Source organism: Sprattus sprattus (genome assembly GCF_963457725.1).
Source record: "Sprattus sprattus genome assembly, chromosome: 12".
NCBI lineage: Eukaryota > Metazoa > Chordata > Actinopteri > Clupeiformes > Clupeidae > Sprattus > Sprattus sprattus.
In genome coordinates, this window is record NC_137910.1 from 4,310,951 (window position 1) to 4,329,437 (window position 18,487).

Here is an 18,487-nt window from a genome sequence, read left to right on the forward strand (position 1 = left end):
TCATTTATTTTATTTTATTGTATTTAAAATTTTCTTTGCACAGTGTGGAGGGTAGACCCTTTAACATTTCACTGCATGTTCGTGTATGTGACAAATAAAGCACTTGAACTTGAACTTGAGGTGTGTGTTTATTGGGCAGTTAGCCTCGGGTGGACTCGGCTACTTACTGTCCTCCACTTTTCTCGAAGGTACTGTTTAGCAAAGTGTGCAAACCTTTATGCCTCAAACTACTTCCAAAGCTATAAAGCACACGTCAGCACACTTTAGAACATACAGGTGTACAAGGCGTATATTTTGCAGAGCGATACCTGATGTTAACATGTCTGGGCCATCAGCAACTGTGGATACTGTGACTGCAGGCAAGGCCTGTTACACAACCTTTGTGCTTCTCTATGGCAACACTGACACTTCATCAGTACAGATGTCACTTACTTAATATCCCCATCAGACTAGTAGGAATAGTATGATAACTGAAGAACTGTAACACTACTTTTACAGTTTTTTACAATTGCTAAAACACTAAAACCCATTGGCTGAACAAAGTTCTCAGTTGCCTGAACTCATGAAGCTAATTGTGCAGTCTGTTGTCAGTACCTTAAACTATTTCACATGGTAAAACACAATTTGCAGGTCTCACTTAGACTTTTCAGCAAAACTCTAAACACATTATCAGTCTTAAAACACATTCTGCACTCTAATTCACATGTCATCCATACTGGTAAACACAAGTGGCAACAATCAAATACAAATAGAGAACAAATGTCATTGATTGAACACAACCACTCAAAATTGATTTACAGTTTTTTAGAATTGCTAAAACACATTCTTGAAACAGTCACTCATTTTCTCTAAACTCTAAACACAAAACCTCATCTTCAAGCACTATTTTCAAAACCTCTGAATGTGACACAACCAATATGAGCCAGTTTAGGGAGCAAACAGGTTGTTGAAGGTGGTAAGGAGAAAGTCTGAGAATGAATAGAAGAAACAATGTGAGGGGAGGAGGACAAGTAAACACCACGTTGACTCCTTTGATTTGTGTCCCTTTTACTGTGGTAGTGTATAGTAGGCCTACAGTGCATTGTAGGCTGTACAGTACAAGCACAATACGTAAACAAATTGTATGGCCCTGAACATTGTGCTTTCTATTTGGTACAGTAACTGTACAGATTGCTCAATAGATGTTGACTGGTTGCAGGTTCATATCAACAAAGAACAAGAGTGAGTTGTGAGCAGTGAGATGCAGGGTACAGTACTATAGGGGTACAAGAAGGAGAAAGAACCAACACAAATTAGAGCAAAACAAAGTAGTAATTTCTGATACATTTGTATAGCTACTATGACAGAACATGTTTTCATTCATGAAAAGTCAATGATAGATAAATATGAAATTTGTTTTGAGGTAAAATAAAATGTACTTTCTCCCTGAGAACTATATGTTTTGAACAGTGTGTTTTCTATTTTTTGGTGTTTTGTTTACTTACAGCTTGAAAGTGTATATAATTTTGAACACTTTGTTTATGATTTGACAGCAGTGTTTGATTTTGAGCACAGGTAAAACTGTTTTGAGGCGAAAGTTTCATTTTGCAAGAGGATTCAGAGGTTTTGTAAATAGTGCTTGAAGATGAGGTTTTTGCAAAATGAAATTTTGCCTCAAAACAGTTTTACCTGTGCTCAAAATCAAACACTGCTGTCAAATCATAAACAAAGTGTTCAAAATTATATACACTTATATGGGCCATTCTACCGAATTGGTGCAAAGTCAGGTCGGAAATATTTTGAATTTTTTTATGTTTTATTCCCAAAACTTTGTCTGTATGTATATTGTACCATATCTAAAGTACACATATCTAGTAAAAGAACAGTCAATTTTCAATTGTATTTTCAGAATGTGTTGGAATGTTTTTCCTCTTCCAAAAATTGTCACTACCGAAACATCACATTTACTATAGTAAAAAAGTATTATCATTGACCTGTTCAGATTGTGTTTCCTTCCCTTCTCTGAAGAGTATTTTTACAAATATTTCTTGAAGGTTTTCACAATGAAATCCATAAAAATGAAATTTTTACCAAATTTTCAAGTTCAATTTATACAATTCATCAAAATCTAAGTACAATATTTCTTTGTAAAATGCAAAATACTGATCATATTGATTCCAGAGTTGTTGATTGATGAAATTGAACATACATTAATCCAATCAGTATCATAAAATTTTAGTTGATTACTCAATATACTTAATTTTTTACAAAACATCCAGTGTTTCGGTAGTGCTGCACTGTTTCGGTAGTGACATCCAGTGTTTCGGTAGTGACTGCACTGTCCGATGGATGTTCATTTCTCTCCCAAAATCATCCAAAAGGTGCTCTGGGCCGCCCTTTAGTCCACACAACACATTTATTTAAAAATGATGGGATTGAACTACTTACCATTTCATTTTGTCACTACCGAAATCATCTGGTCACTACCATATGTTTCGGTAGTGACTGTTTCGGTAGTGACAATTCTAGCTAACTTTAAGCATAAATAAAGAATTCTAGCAAGCACACGGCTTGCAAACACATCTTTGAAGAGGTGAACACACATACAAACATAAGATTTTCCATGAAACCCCAAAAGGTTTACTTAATTGAAGAAAACATGCGTTTCGGTAGTGACAATTCTTAAGGTTACACGTCGATTTTCAGACTTTGGAACACATTTATATAAAAACTATGGGAATTAGCTACTTACCATTCAACCATGAGGGACAGAGATGCAGTGTCAATGCATGGTCAAAAATGCAGAGTCCTGGCTAAAACACAGGCTCAGCCAATGGACTAAAACTCTTGTGTTTCGGTAGTGACATGAAAACTAGGGACATGATTTTTTGAGTATAGAAAATTGATTTAAAAATTAAACCCACAATAAATCTAAATATTCCAAGTTCTGTTTCAACCCAATCATAAAGATCTTTGAAATTAAATAATTGAAAAAAATAAAAAAAAATTGAAAAGTGTTATTTAAAGGCATTGAAATTTAGATGTCAGGGTTGGGGACAGCTACTTCCCAATAGAAAGTACCCTATAAATGATGATTTTGTAGATATTTAGCTTATCACTATCTCATTTAATGCATTGGGTTTATATAGACCATAACATTTTCTAATTTAATATCTATGCCTAAATACCTAATTGTTTTGTAAATAGTTTTTATTGTTGAGGGACTGCATATTACACGAATTTGGTAGAATGGCCCATATACAAGTGTATTCAGCTACTGGACATCAAGTCAATAATCTGGCATGAAATGGCATGTCCTAACCTTCAGAAGGGGTTATCATGAGGCTGTCTTTACATGTCGACATTTTCTTGTGAGAGATCAGCTAAATCTAACCACGCACCTGCAATACCCCGTCTCATATTCTCTGTGGTCTCTCTGGCAGCGTGAGACTTCTGCTTTTCTCACACTTCACTGTGAACTCTATCAACTAGGATGCTGTTGGGTTTTGTTTTGTGAAAGGCAGACCCAATAGCATATTAATATTATATTTAAAAAAAAAACAAGAACAACAGTTTATCTCAGATGGAAAAGATCCATGCCAGCTGACCCTCTAGTGTTTCAACTTAGAGACTGACAAAGATAAATGGTGTTTTTGTGAAGTGGTTAGGGAAAGAAGTATGCATGCTTTGTCAAAACCATATCCTCATAAAAATATGTTTCTGCCATGGTTATTCATCAGGGTTTAACCTTTACGTAAAGGTTTGTATAACCTGTATGAACTTAAATGTTTTAAATTAAGTGTTTTGCTGCTGAATTTGGCGAGTTAGTTTGACATCTTCAGTGGTGGGTCATTTCAGGGTGGCATCGCAGTCTAAGATGGGCAGAGCTTGAGTGTGGTGGTCGTAGGTTCCCCAGAGCCGTCTTAGCACTGCTATTCCTAGAAACATACCAGCATACCTAAATCTATTCATTTATGTGTTGCCAAGCCCTTTCTTAGCTAAGCATGTCTTTCTTTATTTCGACTTTTGCTCTAAATCATGTTTCCCGTCATTTGTCCTTTTCATATTTTGTCCTTAAACACTTATGTTTCTCTCTAGATAGCCTATGTGTACATAAAATAATTAAATAAAAAATTATCTGGACTTCTGGCAATTAGGTTGGATGTATGAAGCGTTTCCTTTGGCGCCTCTCACCTCTCTTGTATGATTTGACAGCTTTGCCTCACAATGAGGAGGAGGTGGAGGTAGTCAAGGGAGTGTCCCCACAAACAAAAATAAAAAATAGAGCAGCCTGTTGTTTCCGTGCGTTAAAGTGTTTTCCCAAAACATCTTATGAGGCTTAATCCACCACGAGAGTGATTAGATCCACAGAATAGACATTCAGATCTCTGGTGTTTGGCCACGGGGTTGCTCAACCAGGACTGATCGTGCTTGCAGCGGGTGCTTTCAGGCACACTATAGACCGGTCACAGTTTAACTGATGACCACATCCTGCATTCCTGAACACCTGGTTACTTGCTCCAGTTTCCCCCTGTAACAGAGAGAACCTTGATTGAGACAATTGTGACAGTTGTATGCAAATGTATAAGAATGAAGTATATTCATGTTTGGTCATGAATTGATCCTTGTGATGTGTGCAGCAGTCTGCTCATTGTTTCATTGCAATCTGGAGCACTTACCATAGTTGTATAATTTGTATAAGTCTCGCTGGAGTTCACTTTTGTTTTTCCTTGCCCCATTGCCAGTGCTCACTCTTGGCGGTTCAGATTCTGGGTTCTATAAAGTGCCTTAAGACAGTTTCAATTGTTATTGTTGTTATGTAAATATAAAGCATTTCTTAATTGAAAAACCAACTCCATTGCAAAGTCAGTTGGTGCAAAGTTGTTTAATTGTCTCATTTTTTTGCAAAACCCACCTTAACACTTGATCCGCAAAAGCCATCCTACTAGTTGCTTAACACCATAGGTTTCAACTAAAATGCTGGCCTTCTGGAAGGGAATCTTCTTAGCTGGTGGTTCAAGTTATGCTGACCTTTAAACGCCTGAATGATATTCAATATTTTTTTAACTGAACAATGGCATAGGCTACCTTTGAAAATGAAATGGTTTCAATCCAGATGGCATTTGTTCCTAGACAACAGATCCAGACAACAGATCCTAAGCCAGAGCTCATTCACCTCAGTTCTGTGAACATCCTGCAATGGAGTGCTACTGAGGGTCTTTCCATTGTGAAACATTGCCCTCTTGTGGCCAAAGCTGCACATTACACAAACGTTAAATATGGTAAAAATCATTAATTTGGTAGAAATAGACCTGAAATAGAGAGTGAGTTACAGGGAGAGAGGGTTCCCAACAAACAGAAGCTCACAATTTTTGAAGTAGACAGCATGCTATGTGGTTTGCAGAAAAGGAAGTTTGACGTCAAGAAAGACTGACGTCTAAATAAATGTGCTTTCACATTCTCACAAGCCTTAACTTGAAGTGAATCACAGGCTTACAGTTTTTTACAATTGCTAAAACACTAAAACCCACTGGGTGAACAAAGTTCTCAGTTGCCTGAACTCATGAAGCTAATTGGGCAGTCTGTTGTCAATACCTTAAACTATTTATCATGGTACAACACAATTTGCAGGTCTCACTTAGACTTTTCAGCAAAACTCTTAACACATTATCAGTCTTAAAACACATTCTGCACTCTAATTCACATGTCATCCATACTGGTAAACACAAGTGGCAACAATCAAATACAAATAGAGAACAAATGTCATTGACTGAACACAACCACTCAAAATTGATTTAACTTGTATCAAATGATGTGACACAACCAATATGAGCCAGTTTAGGGAGCAAACAGGTTGTTGAAGGTGGGAAGGAGAAAGTCTGAGAATGAATAGAAGAAACAATATTAGGGGAGGACGTTGACGTTGACTCCTTTGATTTGTGTCCCTTTTACTGTGGTAGTGTATATTGTAGTAGGCCTACAGTGTATTGTAGGCTGTATAAGGACAAAACGTAAACAAGTTATATGGCCCTGAACATTGTGCTTTCTATTTGGTACAGTAACAGTACTGATTGCTCAATAGATTTTGACTGGTTGCAGGTTCATATCAACGAAGAACAAGAGTGAGTTGTGAGTAGTGAGATGCAGGGTACAGTACTATAGGGGTACAAGAAGGAGAAAGAACCAACACAAATTAGAGCAAAGCAAAGTAGTTTGTATAATACATTTATAATACATTTGTATAACTACTATGAGAGAGAACATGTTTTCATTCATCAAAAGTCAATGATAGATAAATATGAAATTTGTTTTGAGGTAAAAAAAAAAAAAAATGTACTTCTCCCTGAGAACTATATGTTTTGAACAGTGTGTTTTCTATTTTTTGGTGTATTGTTTACTGACTGATTGAAAGTGTATATCTTTTTGAACACTTTGTTTATGATTTGACAGCAGTGTTTGATTTTGAGCACAGGTAAAACTGTTTTGAGGCGAAAGTTTCATTTTGCAAGAGGATTCAGAGGTTTTGTAAATAGTGCTTGAAGATGAGGTTTTGTGTTTAGAGTTTAGAGAAAATGAGTGACTGTTTCAAGAATGTGTTTTAGCAATTGTAAAAAACTGTAAGACAGTTTATATTTGTTATATGTAAAAGTTGGAATGCACCTCAATGGAAAAGGGAGCTTAACACACATTAGACTTGACATCTTGATGCTCAATTTTTAATTTGACAATGACTGGTTGATACTTTTTGCAACTTATATTCCCCTCAGTTTGAAGTTTGCTGACCGTTCAGTGAATGAAATGGATCAGTGGATTGATTTATTATATGATATATTCAATTTCTATACTAAAACAAGTTATGATAGAAATTATAATGAAAGATTATATTTATTATAGATATTTCTACTTTGTGATATTTAAAAATAGGAAAACATGATGTATTTGGCACTACCAGACGATTGCAAAACATACAGTAAAATGTGTTCTAATAACTAGATTTAAAAAAAACTCAGAAACAGGTAAAAAGAGTTGATCTTATCATGTGAGTTCAACTTGACTGACAATAACAATAAAATAGTCACAGTTCCTTTGGTCTGTCATCTGTGAATTTCCGCAGTGATTATGAAGGACAACACGTGGTTTCTGTTCCTCTTTGGTTTTCAAGAAAGCCTGTCTGTTCCCTGTTTAACAATATGATAGTCACAACCCTGATAAACAAAGGTGTTTATGATCTCTGTCCGTTTATCTAAAATGGCTGCCTTGCCGGTACACAGGATTACACTTTCAGTTATGTGGATGATTCTCACTACTTCATGCGCAGTCAAAATGACTGAAGATATGGAAACATGCCTAGAGGTATGGTAATGTGTCATTCAGTATTAAGACCATGTACCTAATTCTGTCTCGCCATATATTTGTGGACTTTAACACGTCTATCCTGCTTTCAGGTTGTTGCCAATCTCCAATACTCGTGTTACAGGAGGAACCTGAGCGTCATCCCAGCCAGTATCCCTCCCTCCACAGAACATTTGGATTTCAGTTTTAATTACCTAAACATCTTGGAGAAAAGTGTTTTCCCCAGACTACCATTACTGCAACATCTTGATCTCACAAGGTAGACGGAATGTTTCTTTCTTTAATTTAAGTTGTTGGACAGGAATATATATCTACTAAACTGACAATGCAGATAAATTGTGCACAATGTGAACATGATTATTTGATACTGGCCTGTGTTGTGTGTGTTTCTTTTTAAACAGATGTCACGTCCAGCACATTGACAATGATGCCTTCTTTAATGTAAGGAATTTATCTGTTTTGATTCTCACCGGAAATCCAGTCAAATATTTGGGAAGAAGCAGTTTTAATGTTTTGGAAAAAATACACAAGCTCGTCCTAGTAGACATCGGTCTGCTTTCCATGGACAGTCTGAATTTACAGAATTTAACAAACCTAAAGGAATTACAAATGGGAACAAACAGCGTATTATCCATCGCTCTTCCAACCTACGCTGTCAGCTTCAAGGACTTCACATTACTGGACCTTCATACAAACAACATATCTGCTATCAGGGCTGATCACACTTCTGTTTTGAGTGAGATGGGTAGCAATATCACTTTAATATTGTCCAGAAACCCAATAGCCTTCATAGAAACAGGGGCATTTAAAGGCCTTCACCTGGAAGAGCTTGATCTACGTGACACCTTCAGCTCATCCGCCATTGTTAGAGATGCTACTGGAGGCCTCAATGGTCTAAATGTGAAAAGGTTGAGAATTGGAAGCTACCGGGAATCTGGAAGGATCCATATATACACAGATTCCCTGGACAATCTTTGTTACATTAACTTTCAGGAGATATATTTGCATCAATCCACATCTTCAAAGCTACCAGGTCACATCTTTGGTTGCATGACTAATTGTTCAAAGATCTTTCTGAGTTATGTTCAATTGGATATCGGAGAACTTTTTCATTTTCAAAACCTCAAAGAGATTATTGTGGTCGAAGGCATAATGGCTACTATACCAGGACTAAATCTGTCTCATCTACCCAATTTGAAAAAAATGGTCTTCAAAATGAAATTAGATGGCAATTATCATCCATCCGAATTCAAACCGATAGAGGATTTGCCTAGTCTAGAATATGTTGATATAAGCGGCAATAATTTGATAATGTCTTGTTGTGATGTAGAATTTTTTGACACTCCTAAACTTCGATATCTGAATCTGAGTGTAAATGCTGGTGTTAGACTTAGAGTATTTGGACTTTCAAGACATACATCTCTAGAAATATTGGATATCCATGACACTAAAGTTAAAGTCGTACACGAGTATCCTGTTATGCAAAACCTTTGGCATTTGAAATATCTGGACCTTTCTTATTCACAAATTACCTTTAAATACGACAATTTTTTTAATGGTTTGAGCAGTCTGAAGGAATTGAAAATAGCTGGCAACAGCTTTGTAAACGGTATTTTTAGCCAATTATTTTTAAATCTTACAACTTTGGAGGCTCTGGACGTTTCAAATTGTGCCATTGAAGACATACCCTTGACTTCTTTCCGGGATCTACATAATTTAAAACACTTGACTCTTAGAGGGAACAAATTGATTAAGGTGGACTTCCTCGCCTTTCCCAGTCTGTCAAAACTAACCTTTTTTCGTGCGGCTGGCAACAACATAGCCAGCATCTCTCCAAACATTCTTCAGAATCTCCCCGTTGATCTTCTGGTGTTTGATTTGTCCTTCAATCCCATAGAATGTTCCTGTTCTCACACTGAATTTATTTCCTGGATCATTAATCATCAATCAGTTCTAAAAGATCCTCAACAAATGTCATGCAAACCCTCATCTATGAACTCCAGAGTGATTGACTTTGACTCCACACACTGTGTTCATAATAAGAGAGTGATAACAGTGGTGCTCATAATGGCTGTTATGTTACTCCTATTCTCTGTCTTGGTGTACAAGTTCCAGTTCAATCTGCGTTACTGCTGCATATTGCTAAGGGGCTACAGAACGTCTCGACAGGACGAATGCTCTTACGACGCCTTTGTGATCTACTCCAGCAAGGATGAAGCCTGGGTCAGGGATGAGCTTGTAGAACGCCTTGAGAAAGGAGTGCCCCCAATTCAGCTTTGCCTTCACGAGCGAGATTTTGAAGCAGGCAAGTCAATCACCTCCAATATTGTGGACGAAGGCATCATAGGTAGCCGCAACGTTATCGTGGTGGTGACTCAGCACTTCATAGACAGTTCCTGGTGTCGCTTTGAGTTTGAGCTGGCACAGTCATGGCTTGTCTTGGGGCGAAATACCAGCATCATCATCATCATTCTTGAAGATGTAGAAGATAAGAAGATAAAGAGAGTGTTCGGACTTCACAAGTATCTGAAAAAGAACACCTACCTCAAGTGGAAGAGGAATGCACTAAGCAATGTGAGGTTCTGGACACGTCTCAGAAAAGCCATTATTTCAAAGAAATGACATTTTTGAACTTTGAATTATAAATTCTAGCCTAATGTCAAACTTCCCGAAACTGGAATACATCTTACCTGGTTCTGAAACAGGTTGTATATGTGGATCTTATGGTGTGATTGTGTCGATCTCTCTCCTAGATTTTTTTAATGTATATATCATTCAAGAGACTTTCAGCATCTGAAAAGCTGCCTCTGCAGTGGTTCTTGGTAAATGTTCCCTTTTTTCACTGTCTGTGAAATGACTGATGACCGATGACTGAGACTAAGAGATTTAAACTTGATGTTGTGGCATACTGTATTTTCACTCCTATTACAACTACTTTATGGTTTGGTCTAATTGGCACCCAACCTATTCATTAAAATCATATCATTTAAATATGTACTCATCCATTTGGGTATTTACATTTGTGCTCATCCATTTGGGTTAAACCTTACATTTTTCTAACATTTGAGCTTACCATTTATTGTATTAATAAACTGTTTATCCATTATCCATTCAACTCATTGTGTGCCATGCCATCACATCTAACAACTCGGCTCATATACTGCATACTAGAGTATTTAACACTTAATCATTCCACCGTCCCATAATGTTCTGACAAATGTCAACCTTCCTTCCAGGTGTTTTTTTATCATTATTTTGGCTGCCCTTTAAATATGTCCTCTTGAAATAAACAAGTCATAACTATCTTAAGTTATACAGGGGGGACATCTGGATTTTTTAAACTGAGGTATTCTTTAGTTGTTGCCGAACCCCAAATGTCAAGAGATGTACATGAGCAGGTAAAGAATCTATTAATTTATGAATAAATGATAGGAAGATACTACTGCTGCTGCTGCTTTTGTGCTAAATGCAGTTCATGCAGTGTGGAAAATGTCTTTATGTCTTTATGTTCTTATACTGATACTGTCTGATACTTACAAATATTTCAGGTCCATTAGAAAGTGTTCACCATCCTGGGTCTTGTGTTATTGAATTCTATTTATTTTCGTATGTATTGTCAATGGTGTTTGGGAGCAGGTTAGCTTGAATGTTTTTAAGTCAAATAAACAATCTATTTTCACCTTTGCCTGGATCATCACTGCAAAACTATTTCGTTTGTTATCCTTTTTCTCTCCCCCCCCCCCTCTCTCACTCTCTCTCTCTCTCTCCCTCTCTCTCAACTTGTAATTCCACTTGACTGCATGGGTTGGATGATGGATGCGGGATGGGTTGTAAAATCCTGCCACGCCCCCAGGCACCTGTTGACCCAACCTGGAATACCGGTTACACCTAGAGTTTGACATTCCGGGCGTAAAAAGCAGCTGACATACGGTTTCATTGAAACCAGATTCCTCTCAGTGTAACTACAGCCACTGCCCTTGTAGTAGCTTAGCACTACGTTTTTCCACGGTGTCAAAATGTCGCGTAGCAGCAGTAGGATGGACCGGGATAAGTACAGGACTCTGGAAAAACCGCGGAGGTCCACAACACCCAGTGGTGGTCGACCGAGTTCAAGGCTCAGTGATCGTTTTAACCCCGGTAGCGTGTTGTGCGATTTTTGCATGGGAAAGAAGTCAAAGGCCGTAAAGTCTTGTCTGACGTGCCTGGCCTCATACTGTGAGACACACCTGCAGTCGCACTACGAGTACCCTGCTTTCATGAAGCACAAGCTGGTGACGGCTACTGGACAGCTGCGGGAGGAAATCTGCGCCGAGCATGACAAGCTTCGAGAAGTGTTCTGCCGCACTGACCAGTCCTGTGTTTGTGTGACGTGTCTAATGGATGACCACAAAAAACATGACATTGTATCTGCTGCGGCTGAGAGGACTGAAAAACAGGTACGTGACATTGCTGTGTATCCTCGGCCTAGAGTCTAAGCCTTACATAAACACTCAAGTAAACAAGTAAAGTCTCTGACGATTTTGTTTATCGATGTGGCGTTTTCTTGTAGAAGCAACTAGCGGCCAAGTTGATGATGTCACAGGAGAAAATCGAGGACAGAGTGAAGAGATGGCAGGAGTTCCGGCGGGCTGTGGAATCTCACAAGGTGAGAGCAGCTAGCTGTATATTTTGCCAGCTAATTAAAAAACAATTACCTGTAAAACTGTTAATTTGTGTGTCATTATTGGGCTGACATTCCATATTGTGTCCATTGGCCTCCTGTACCATGATACACACAAATTCACACCATTGACAGGTTTTAAAAGTATTTGTGATTTTTATCTTTTGTGTTATGCTGTTACCTACAATTCGATTTTACTGTACACTTTGGTCTTGACTATTTATCTATATATATGGTATCAAAATTACATCTATATTGTATTTAGTTGTTTATTGTTTTCATTTCGCACCATTTAAATGCATCATAATTGTTAGTCAACTGTGTTTATACTTAATGTAAATAAAAGCCATATGAATTGACTTTCTGTTTGAAATATGGTAAATAAATAAACCTAACCAGTTTAAGCCCAACCTATCATATTCCTATTCTCGTCCCCGTCTCTCTCTCTCTCTCTCTCTCTCCTCTCAGAACTCGGCGCAGGTGGTCCTGGAGGAGAACGAGCGAATATTCACTGAACTGATTCAGGCTCTGCAGCGCCACCACGCCGAGGTCAAGCAGCGGATCAGCGCGCAGGAGATGGCAACGGTGGGCCGTGGTGAGGCTCACCTTGACCGCATGGAGGAGGAGATCATGCTGCTGCGCAAGAGGCACAACGACCTCGAGATGCTGTCGCACACTGATGACCACATCCACTTTCTGCTGGTGAGGCCTACATGACAAAGCTGTTGTCTTTTTCCTTTCAGGCTCTTGTTTGTTTATCCCCTACATGTTGCTCACATGGATATTATCTGTGAAGACTCTAACTCCATAATGCAAAGAGCTAATTTTTTACACACTGTCCTCTTTCTCAATATCCGACATTATTTGACAGACTAATATTGTAATGTAGCTATATCAGTTTACTCCCTTGATAGAATTACATGACTCCCCACATACATATAATAAGAATTAACACATGTAAGTGCCCCCACAATATTAGATCATGGAGTTGTGCTTGAACTGAAACAATATAATGGTTTAGATATGTGGCAGGTGATGTTGTTCAAATGACTTGTTTTCACCCCTGATGACTTTGATCACAAGTGTCTGATATGAAAAGTGAAGCCTGTGATCTGTCTGGACCTAATGGATCTGTCTGTCCCGTCTGTGACTCTCAGAGCTGGCAGTCCCTCTCTGCTCCATCAGGCTATGAGGATTTGACCAAAGTAGCCTTGGCCCCGTCCTTCTCTTTCGAGCCCACCAAGAGAGCCATTGGTGAACTGAAAGCTCAACTGGATGAGGTCAGCAAAATGGAGATGGCAAAAATCAGTTCAACAGGTAGGTCAGGTGGTAATAACAGGAGGCACATACTCTCAAACAGTAGAGACAGTAAATAAATGATTGTAAGTGTGCGTCTTTTTGACCAACTCTACACTCGACAGCTCTCTACAATACTACTATTTCTGACCACCTTGTCTGTATGTGTCTATGAATAATCTGCCTTTTCATCCCTAGTAAATGATGTTCATATTCTCCAAACACTGGAACCAACAAAACGAGAGGAGTTCTTGCAGTGTGAGTATGACAGTTATCTATGGAAAACATGTCTATGGGTGTGTATGTGTGTGTGTGTGTCTGTGTGTGTCTGTGTGTGTGTGTGTGTGTGTGTGTGTGTGTGTGTGTGTGTGTGTGTGTGTGTGTGTGTGTGTGTGTGTGTGTGTCTGTGTGTGTGTCTCTGTGTGTGTCTGTGTCTGTGTGTGTCTGTGTGTGTGTGTGTGTGTGTGTGTGTGTGTGTGTTTGTTTAACAAGAGGGTGGCACATCTGCATTGTGTGCCTGATGTCAGGTTTCTGTAGAACTGGTTTTAGCCCTGCAACTGTAGAAATTCAGTGAATGAGATACATGCCAGAGGCGAGGAAGTTTTTACACGGCTTCATTCCAGAATAACTACTCACATGCATACGACAGAGCAATCTCTATTACAGTAACAAAAAAAGTGTCGCATCCTTATAGATGACTCAGCTTTTGTTGTCAGAGTTTTTTAGTCTGATGTTTCACATAACCACAGATATTTGCTTTGAAGCTCAACGTTGTTGCTATGACACAAAAGAGTGACAACAGATGGCCTTTTAAAGTATTCATAAAAAGACAACAGTGCAATGAAGTCCACAGGACTAATTCGAGTAAACGCTCTCATTCCCATATCCCAGACTCCTGTCAGCCGACCCTTGACCCCAGCACAGCGCACCAGAGCCTCCGCCTGTCGCGCGGCAACACGGCGGTGACCATGACGACGGAAATGCAGCCCTACGCCGACCACCCCGACCGCTTCGACCACTGGCAGCAGGTGCTCTGCACCCAGGGCCTGATGGGAAAGCGTTGCTACTGGGAGGTGGACTGGAGCGGAACAGAGGTGGACGTTGCCGTGGCTTACCGCGGACTCCGCCGCAAGGGCAACCGGAACGAGAGCAGCTTCGGCTGGAACGAACACTCCTGGACCCTCTACTGCTCGGACGAGAAGTTCTCTTTCACCCACAACGGCAAGTCCACCGCCATCCCGGTTCCTGGCTCGATGAAGGTGGGGATTTACCTGGACCACAGGGCGGGCACGCTGGCATTTTATAGCGTGGCAGATCCCATGGTGCTTCTATACCAGGTGCAGACTACCTTCACCGAACCACTTTATCCTGGGTTTGGAGTGTGGGGGTATGGCACCACTGTGAAACTGTGAGTGGCCACAATTGTTGTGTGTTACTACACAAGGACTACTGACTTGGGTGATTGGGAATGTAATTTTTTTTATCAAATATTATGTAACATCTTATGTTGAACATACACTTATGTACACTGCATCTGTCAAATGCTTTGTGTTGAATGTTATTTGTAATACAAGAAGCCGGATATTAAAGATGCTACATGGCTCAAGAACATTTCAAATGGGTTACCCTTTTCAATATTTTGAAGAACTTCTGGAATGGTCCGATCTTCACAGAGTAACACCGTTTGATGAAGCACCTGCCAGTAAACCACTAGGGGGAGCAATTAGGCAGAGTGTTGCAGGACTAAAAAGTACAGTTTGCGATTTTGTTGTCAATAACAAAAAATGCTTAGAGACATACTGCAAATAAGTCAATCTGAAAGCTTGATTAAAAGATGTTGTGCAGATAATCAAGATGCACAGAGAGTCCATAATATACTGGTAAACTCACCTTTGAACGGTTCCTGTAGCACAATTTCTTTGGATGCTATAGGAAGTTTTACCTTTGACAACAAAAACTATGTAAGGTTAGTTTAGCTAACTTAGCAGGCCGGACAGAGAGGGAGAGAGAGCACAAACACCCACCTTTTGTTAGAGAAAATGTAAATCCTTGTGTGTGAGTGCTTTTACATTTGTCCTATTTTGCAAGCCAATTCTAAACCATTACAAATGTTAGTTCATATAGTTAACTGTTACTAATTGCTAATACTGCTAACCTTAACTGTAATATATTTGATTCGGAGGGGATGAATGGCCAAAATATTAATTATTAGCAACCCAATGACACCAGAATTGCTGAAGAAGAAAATAAATGTATCTTAAAGTAAACGTAAGGAGCAAAATAAAGACACACGTTTTTAAAACAAATGTATTGGAAATTCTTGTGATTTGTAATTCTTGTCATATTGAAACTTGCATATGCGGCCATGCAATGCAACTTTTGTTAGGCTACAACACTTTACGATTTACGGCGACAGTTAACAATACAAATGGGGGAGGGAGGTGGCGAGAGAAAACATCTGGCTGTTGTACCCGCATGGGCCCCCCACAGTCCGCACGGCGCTGCTGGAATCTAAACTTAGCACTCAGGGACACAGGCTACATGCACACTCTCGCTCCTCCTCACTGAGCGGAGGGACTGGTTGATATGAGAGAAGTGTAGGGGCAGACGGATTTTTTTTCTCCAGTATGAATGAGCCGCTGGAGACAGCGTCCAAATGCAACCCCCGTTCTTCGATTCCTTGTGATTTTATAGGGATAGACTTCAGAGAAAGGTAAGGCTAGGATAACCGGTTGGGATATAGTAAGCGCTGCTCTCCGTCTTCCATCCCGGCATAGCCTAACATAGCTAGACAAAAAGGTGGAAGAAGACCTACAACTGAGAGAAACAGAAGGTAGGATACTGGCAAAACCCAACGTTAGCTCAATCGAGCATCCACAAATAACGAATGAAGGAGCTTCACATTGCCTACACGAGTCGCTAACTTGCCATAATGTTACCACTCAGCCATTTGCTGGAAAATAGCGTCTGCAAAGTACTGTGTTGTATATTTCCCTTTGCATCGAAGAATATGTTGCCAATCTTTTTTCGTCGACAAGGTTAATTGGAGACTTGTTAATACCTTATGGCGACTTAGTATTGCAGTCATTTACTCTTACTGTACCCAAGCAAGTGGAATGTTACAATGTTGTGTGCATCTCGTGTAGGGGGAGGAGACGTCACTTCGCAACAAAGTTACGAAAACGTGATTTGAAATGGTCTGGCCAAGAACTTAAATGCCAATTGATGAGCAACGACAGCGAGGCTGGCGAAGGCGCAAAAGGAAAGGAGTCTCTCCGGAGGAGCGGTTGATGAACGAGCGTCGGAGATGTCTCTTTGGATGATATTACCTGTCAGCCTACCAGCCTTAACCATTACAGGGATATGGGTCGTGTGAGTTATCCTTCTTTTCTTCTCAGTTTCTTCTAGATTCCCGAGTAATTTAGGCTGCTGGCGTCTCAGTGCGAATTGAATCGGGACCTTGATGTTACAACATTTATGACCTGGCATGGATTGTATTGACAATTCAGTGTTGACAGAGACAAATGTTTCTGTTCGTAGTGACCTTTCATTTATTGATGTATGCTGAGCTTCAGTGAATTGTTTTTAGTTTTTATTTTATTTCAAACATTGGTGCATCCTTTTTTTCTATAATACACACACACACACACACACACACACACACACACATGTGCACATGCACACTCAGACATGGTTCGGAAGTCTCGAACCTTTTCAGGATCCAAGTCACTATTGCTACGGAATTCCATGACTATAACATTGGCAGTATTGCTACGTATCCGTGTCAGTAGTTTATTAACAGCGTAAAGGACTTATTGTAAGTTGGTATAGTTGGTATACAAGGAGCCGACCCGGGTCATTTGAAGTCGCTTCGGACAAAAACATGTGCCTTACCTTTACCTTTAATCAGTTTATTTTGTCACAAAGTTACTGAATAAAAATATGGTGTACGCTGTAAAAGCAGCGTCCCGGAGACGCGCCGACAGGGGGTCATTGGGCCCTGCGAGGCGCGCCCCGGATAGAGCACGAGCTATCGGAGGTGCCCGATTGCCCAATTGCCCCGGCATCACCTCACTATGACTAGGATTCCCCACAGCAGGGGACACAAACGTTGTTTCGACCTTCTCCACTGACAAACACCATGTTCTCTATTGCAATGCTATGGAAATACACCATATGAAAATAAATCAACAGTAGATTCCGGACCGATCATATTCAAACTGCTGGTAAGGAATCTAAGCAGTAGCCTAGTGCACTAACTACAGTTCCGATTCCGTAGCCGTAGTCGGTGCCTTTTAAGGATAGCCTGCATTCTCGGCGACCATGACAATAAGGGGCTGACTGGCTTCCCACGGTAACCGTGGTGATAGGTTGTTTGGCGTGAGTCCCCTCTGCGTCATCTACAAGACAGCAGCCTTGGCATCACACTAATTAGTTACCCATCTAATCAGCACTGTGTCAGGTTGGTTTAACATAGCTGACACTTATATTATGGATATTTGAATGTTCAAAGGAGTTGTGTTGGTGGAGCCATCATAGCTACCAGATGTGGCTGCAGCTTGCCTGAACTTGAACAAACCTCAGGTCCTTCCTTGTCTTATGGAAGCATCTTGTTATAACAGCTGAGGCACCCCTCGGAAGAGGGTTTCTCTCTGTCTACATACTAGCTGAGATAGAGACTGGTGCCTGGTTTTCGCAGTGTTTATGCAGTGAGAAGGGTAGAAGAAGAGAAGAAAAATGGAGGATTAGAGCTTTTAGAGGGGTAGAAATGAGATGAGGAGAGGAGAGGAGGGTCCAGGAGAAGACGACAGGTGGGGGATGGGGTCCGGGTGAGTGGAGTGGGATCAGGATAATGAGGTCAGGAGGAGGGGCGCCCACCTGTTTGGCTGTGATCCCGGCAGGAGTCTGGTCCTGACTCTGTGGTCACTGCCACTCAAGAATGTGGCCCTGGCGGGCAAATGGGAGGGGTGCGCCGTTCTTTTTTTCCCCTTCACTCTTTATTTTCCCTTCTCTCTCTATTTACCCTTCTTTCTCTATTTTCCTCACATCTTTTCTCCCGCTTTTCTCAGCAGCAGCAACGGGGGAGGGGTGTTGCTATGGATGAGGGGGAGACTAGTAGAACAGGTTGGTGTCTGGTGGTGCCGGTCTTCACCCCTGTAGCACTCTCGGTGTAATACACCCCATGTAAGCACAGTGGGA

At 40.2% G+C, this 18,487-nt stretch overlaps 2 protein-coding genes and 1 pseudogene across 3 annotated transcripts in view; all 3 read left to right on the forward strand.

The window, feature by feature from the left end:
- Window positions 1-7,302: 7,302 nt before the first annotated feature.
- LOC308373142 (toll-like receptor 4) lies at window positions 7,303-9,954 on the forward strand (the record flags this gene model as incomplete). Its single annotated transcript, XM_080848559.1, has 2 exons — window positions 7,303-7,337; window positions 9,111-9,954. 2 exons carry the CDS (start codon window positions 7,303-7,305, stop codon window positions 9,952-9,954), a joined length of 879 nt encoding a protein of 292 aa, XP_080704685.1.
- Window positions 9,955-11,348: 1,394 nt separating this feature from the next.
- On the forward strand, window positions 11,349-14,700 carry ftr14l (finTRIM family, member 14-like; the record flags this gene model as incomplete). Its single annotated transcript, XM_080848851.1, has 6 exons — window positions 11,349-11,768; window positions 11,882-11,977; window positions 12,461-12,694; window positions 13,150-13,309; window positions 13,487-13,546; window positions 14,180-14,700. 6 exons carry the CDS (start codon window positions 11,349-11,351, stop codon window positions 14,698-14,700), a joined length of 1,491 nt encoding a protein of 496 aa, XP_080704977.1.
- Window positions 14,701-16,595: 1,895 nt separating this feature from the next.
- Window positions 16,596-18,487, forward strand: part of LOC308373374 (transmembrane protein 150A-like) — a 56,781-nt pseudogene continuing 54,889 nt past the window's right edge. Inside the window, exon 1 of the transcript in view lies at window positions 16,596-16,660. The product of the transcript in view is annotated as a transmembrane protein 150A-like (transcript). The remainder of the gene's footprint in view (window positions 16,661-18,487) is intronic.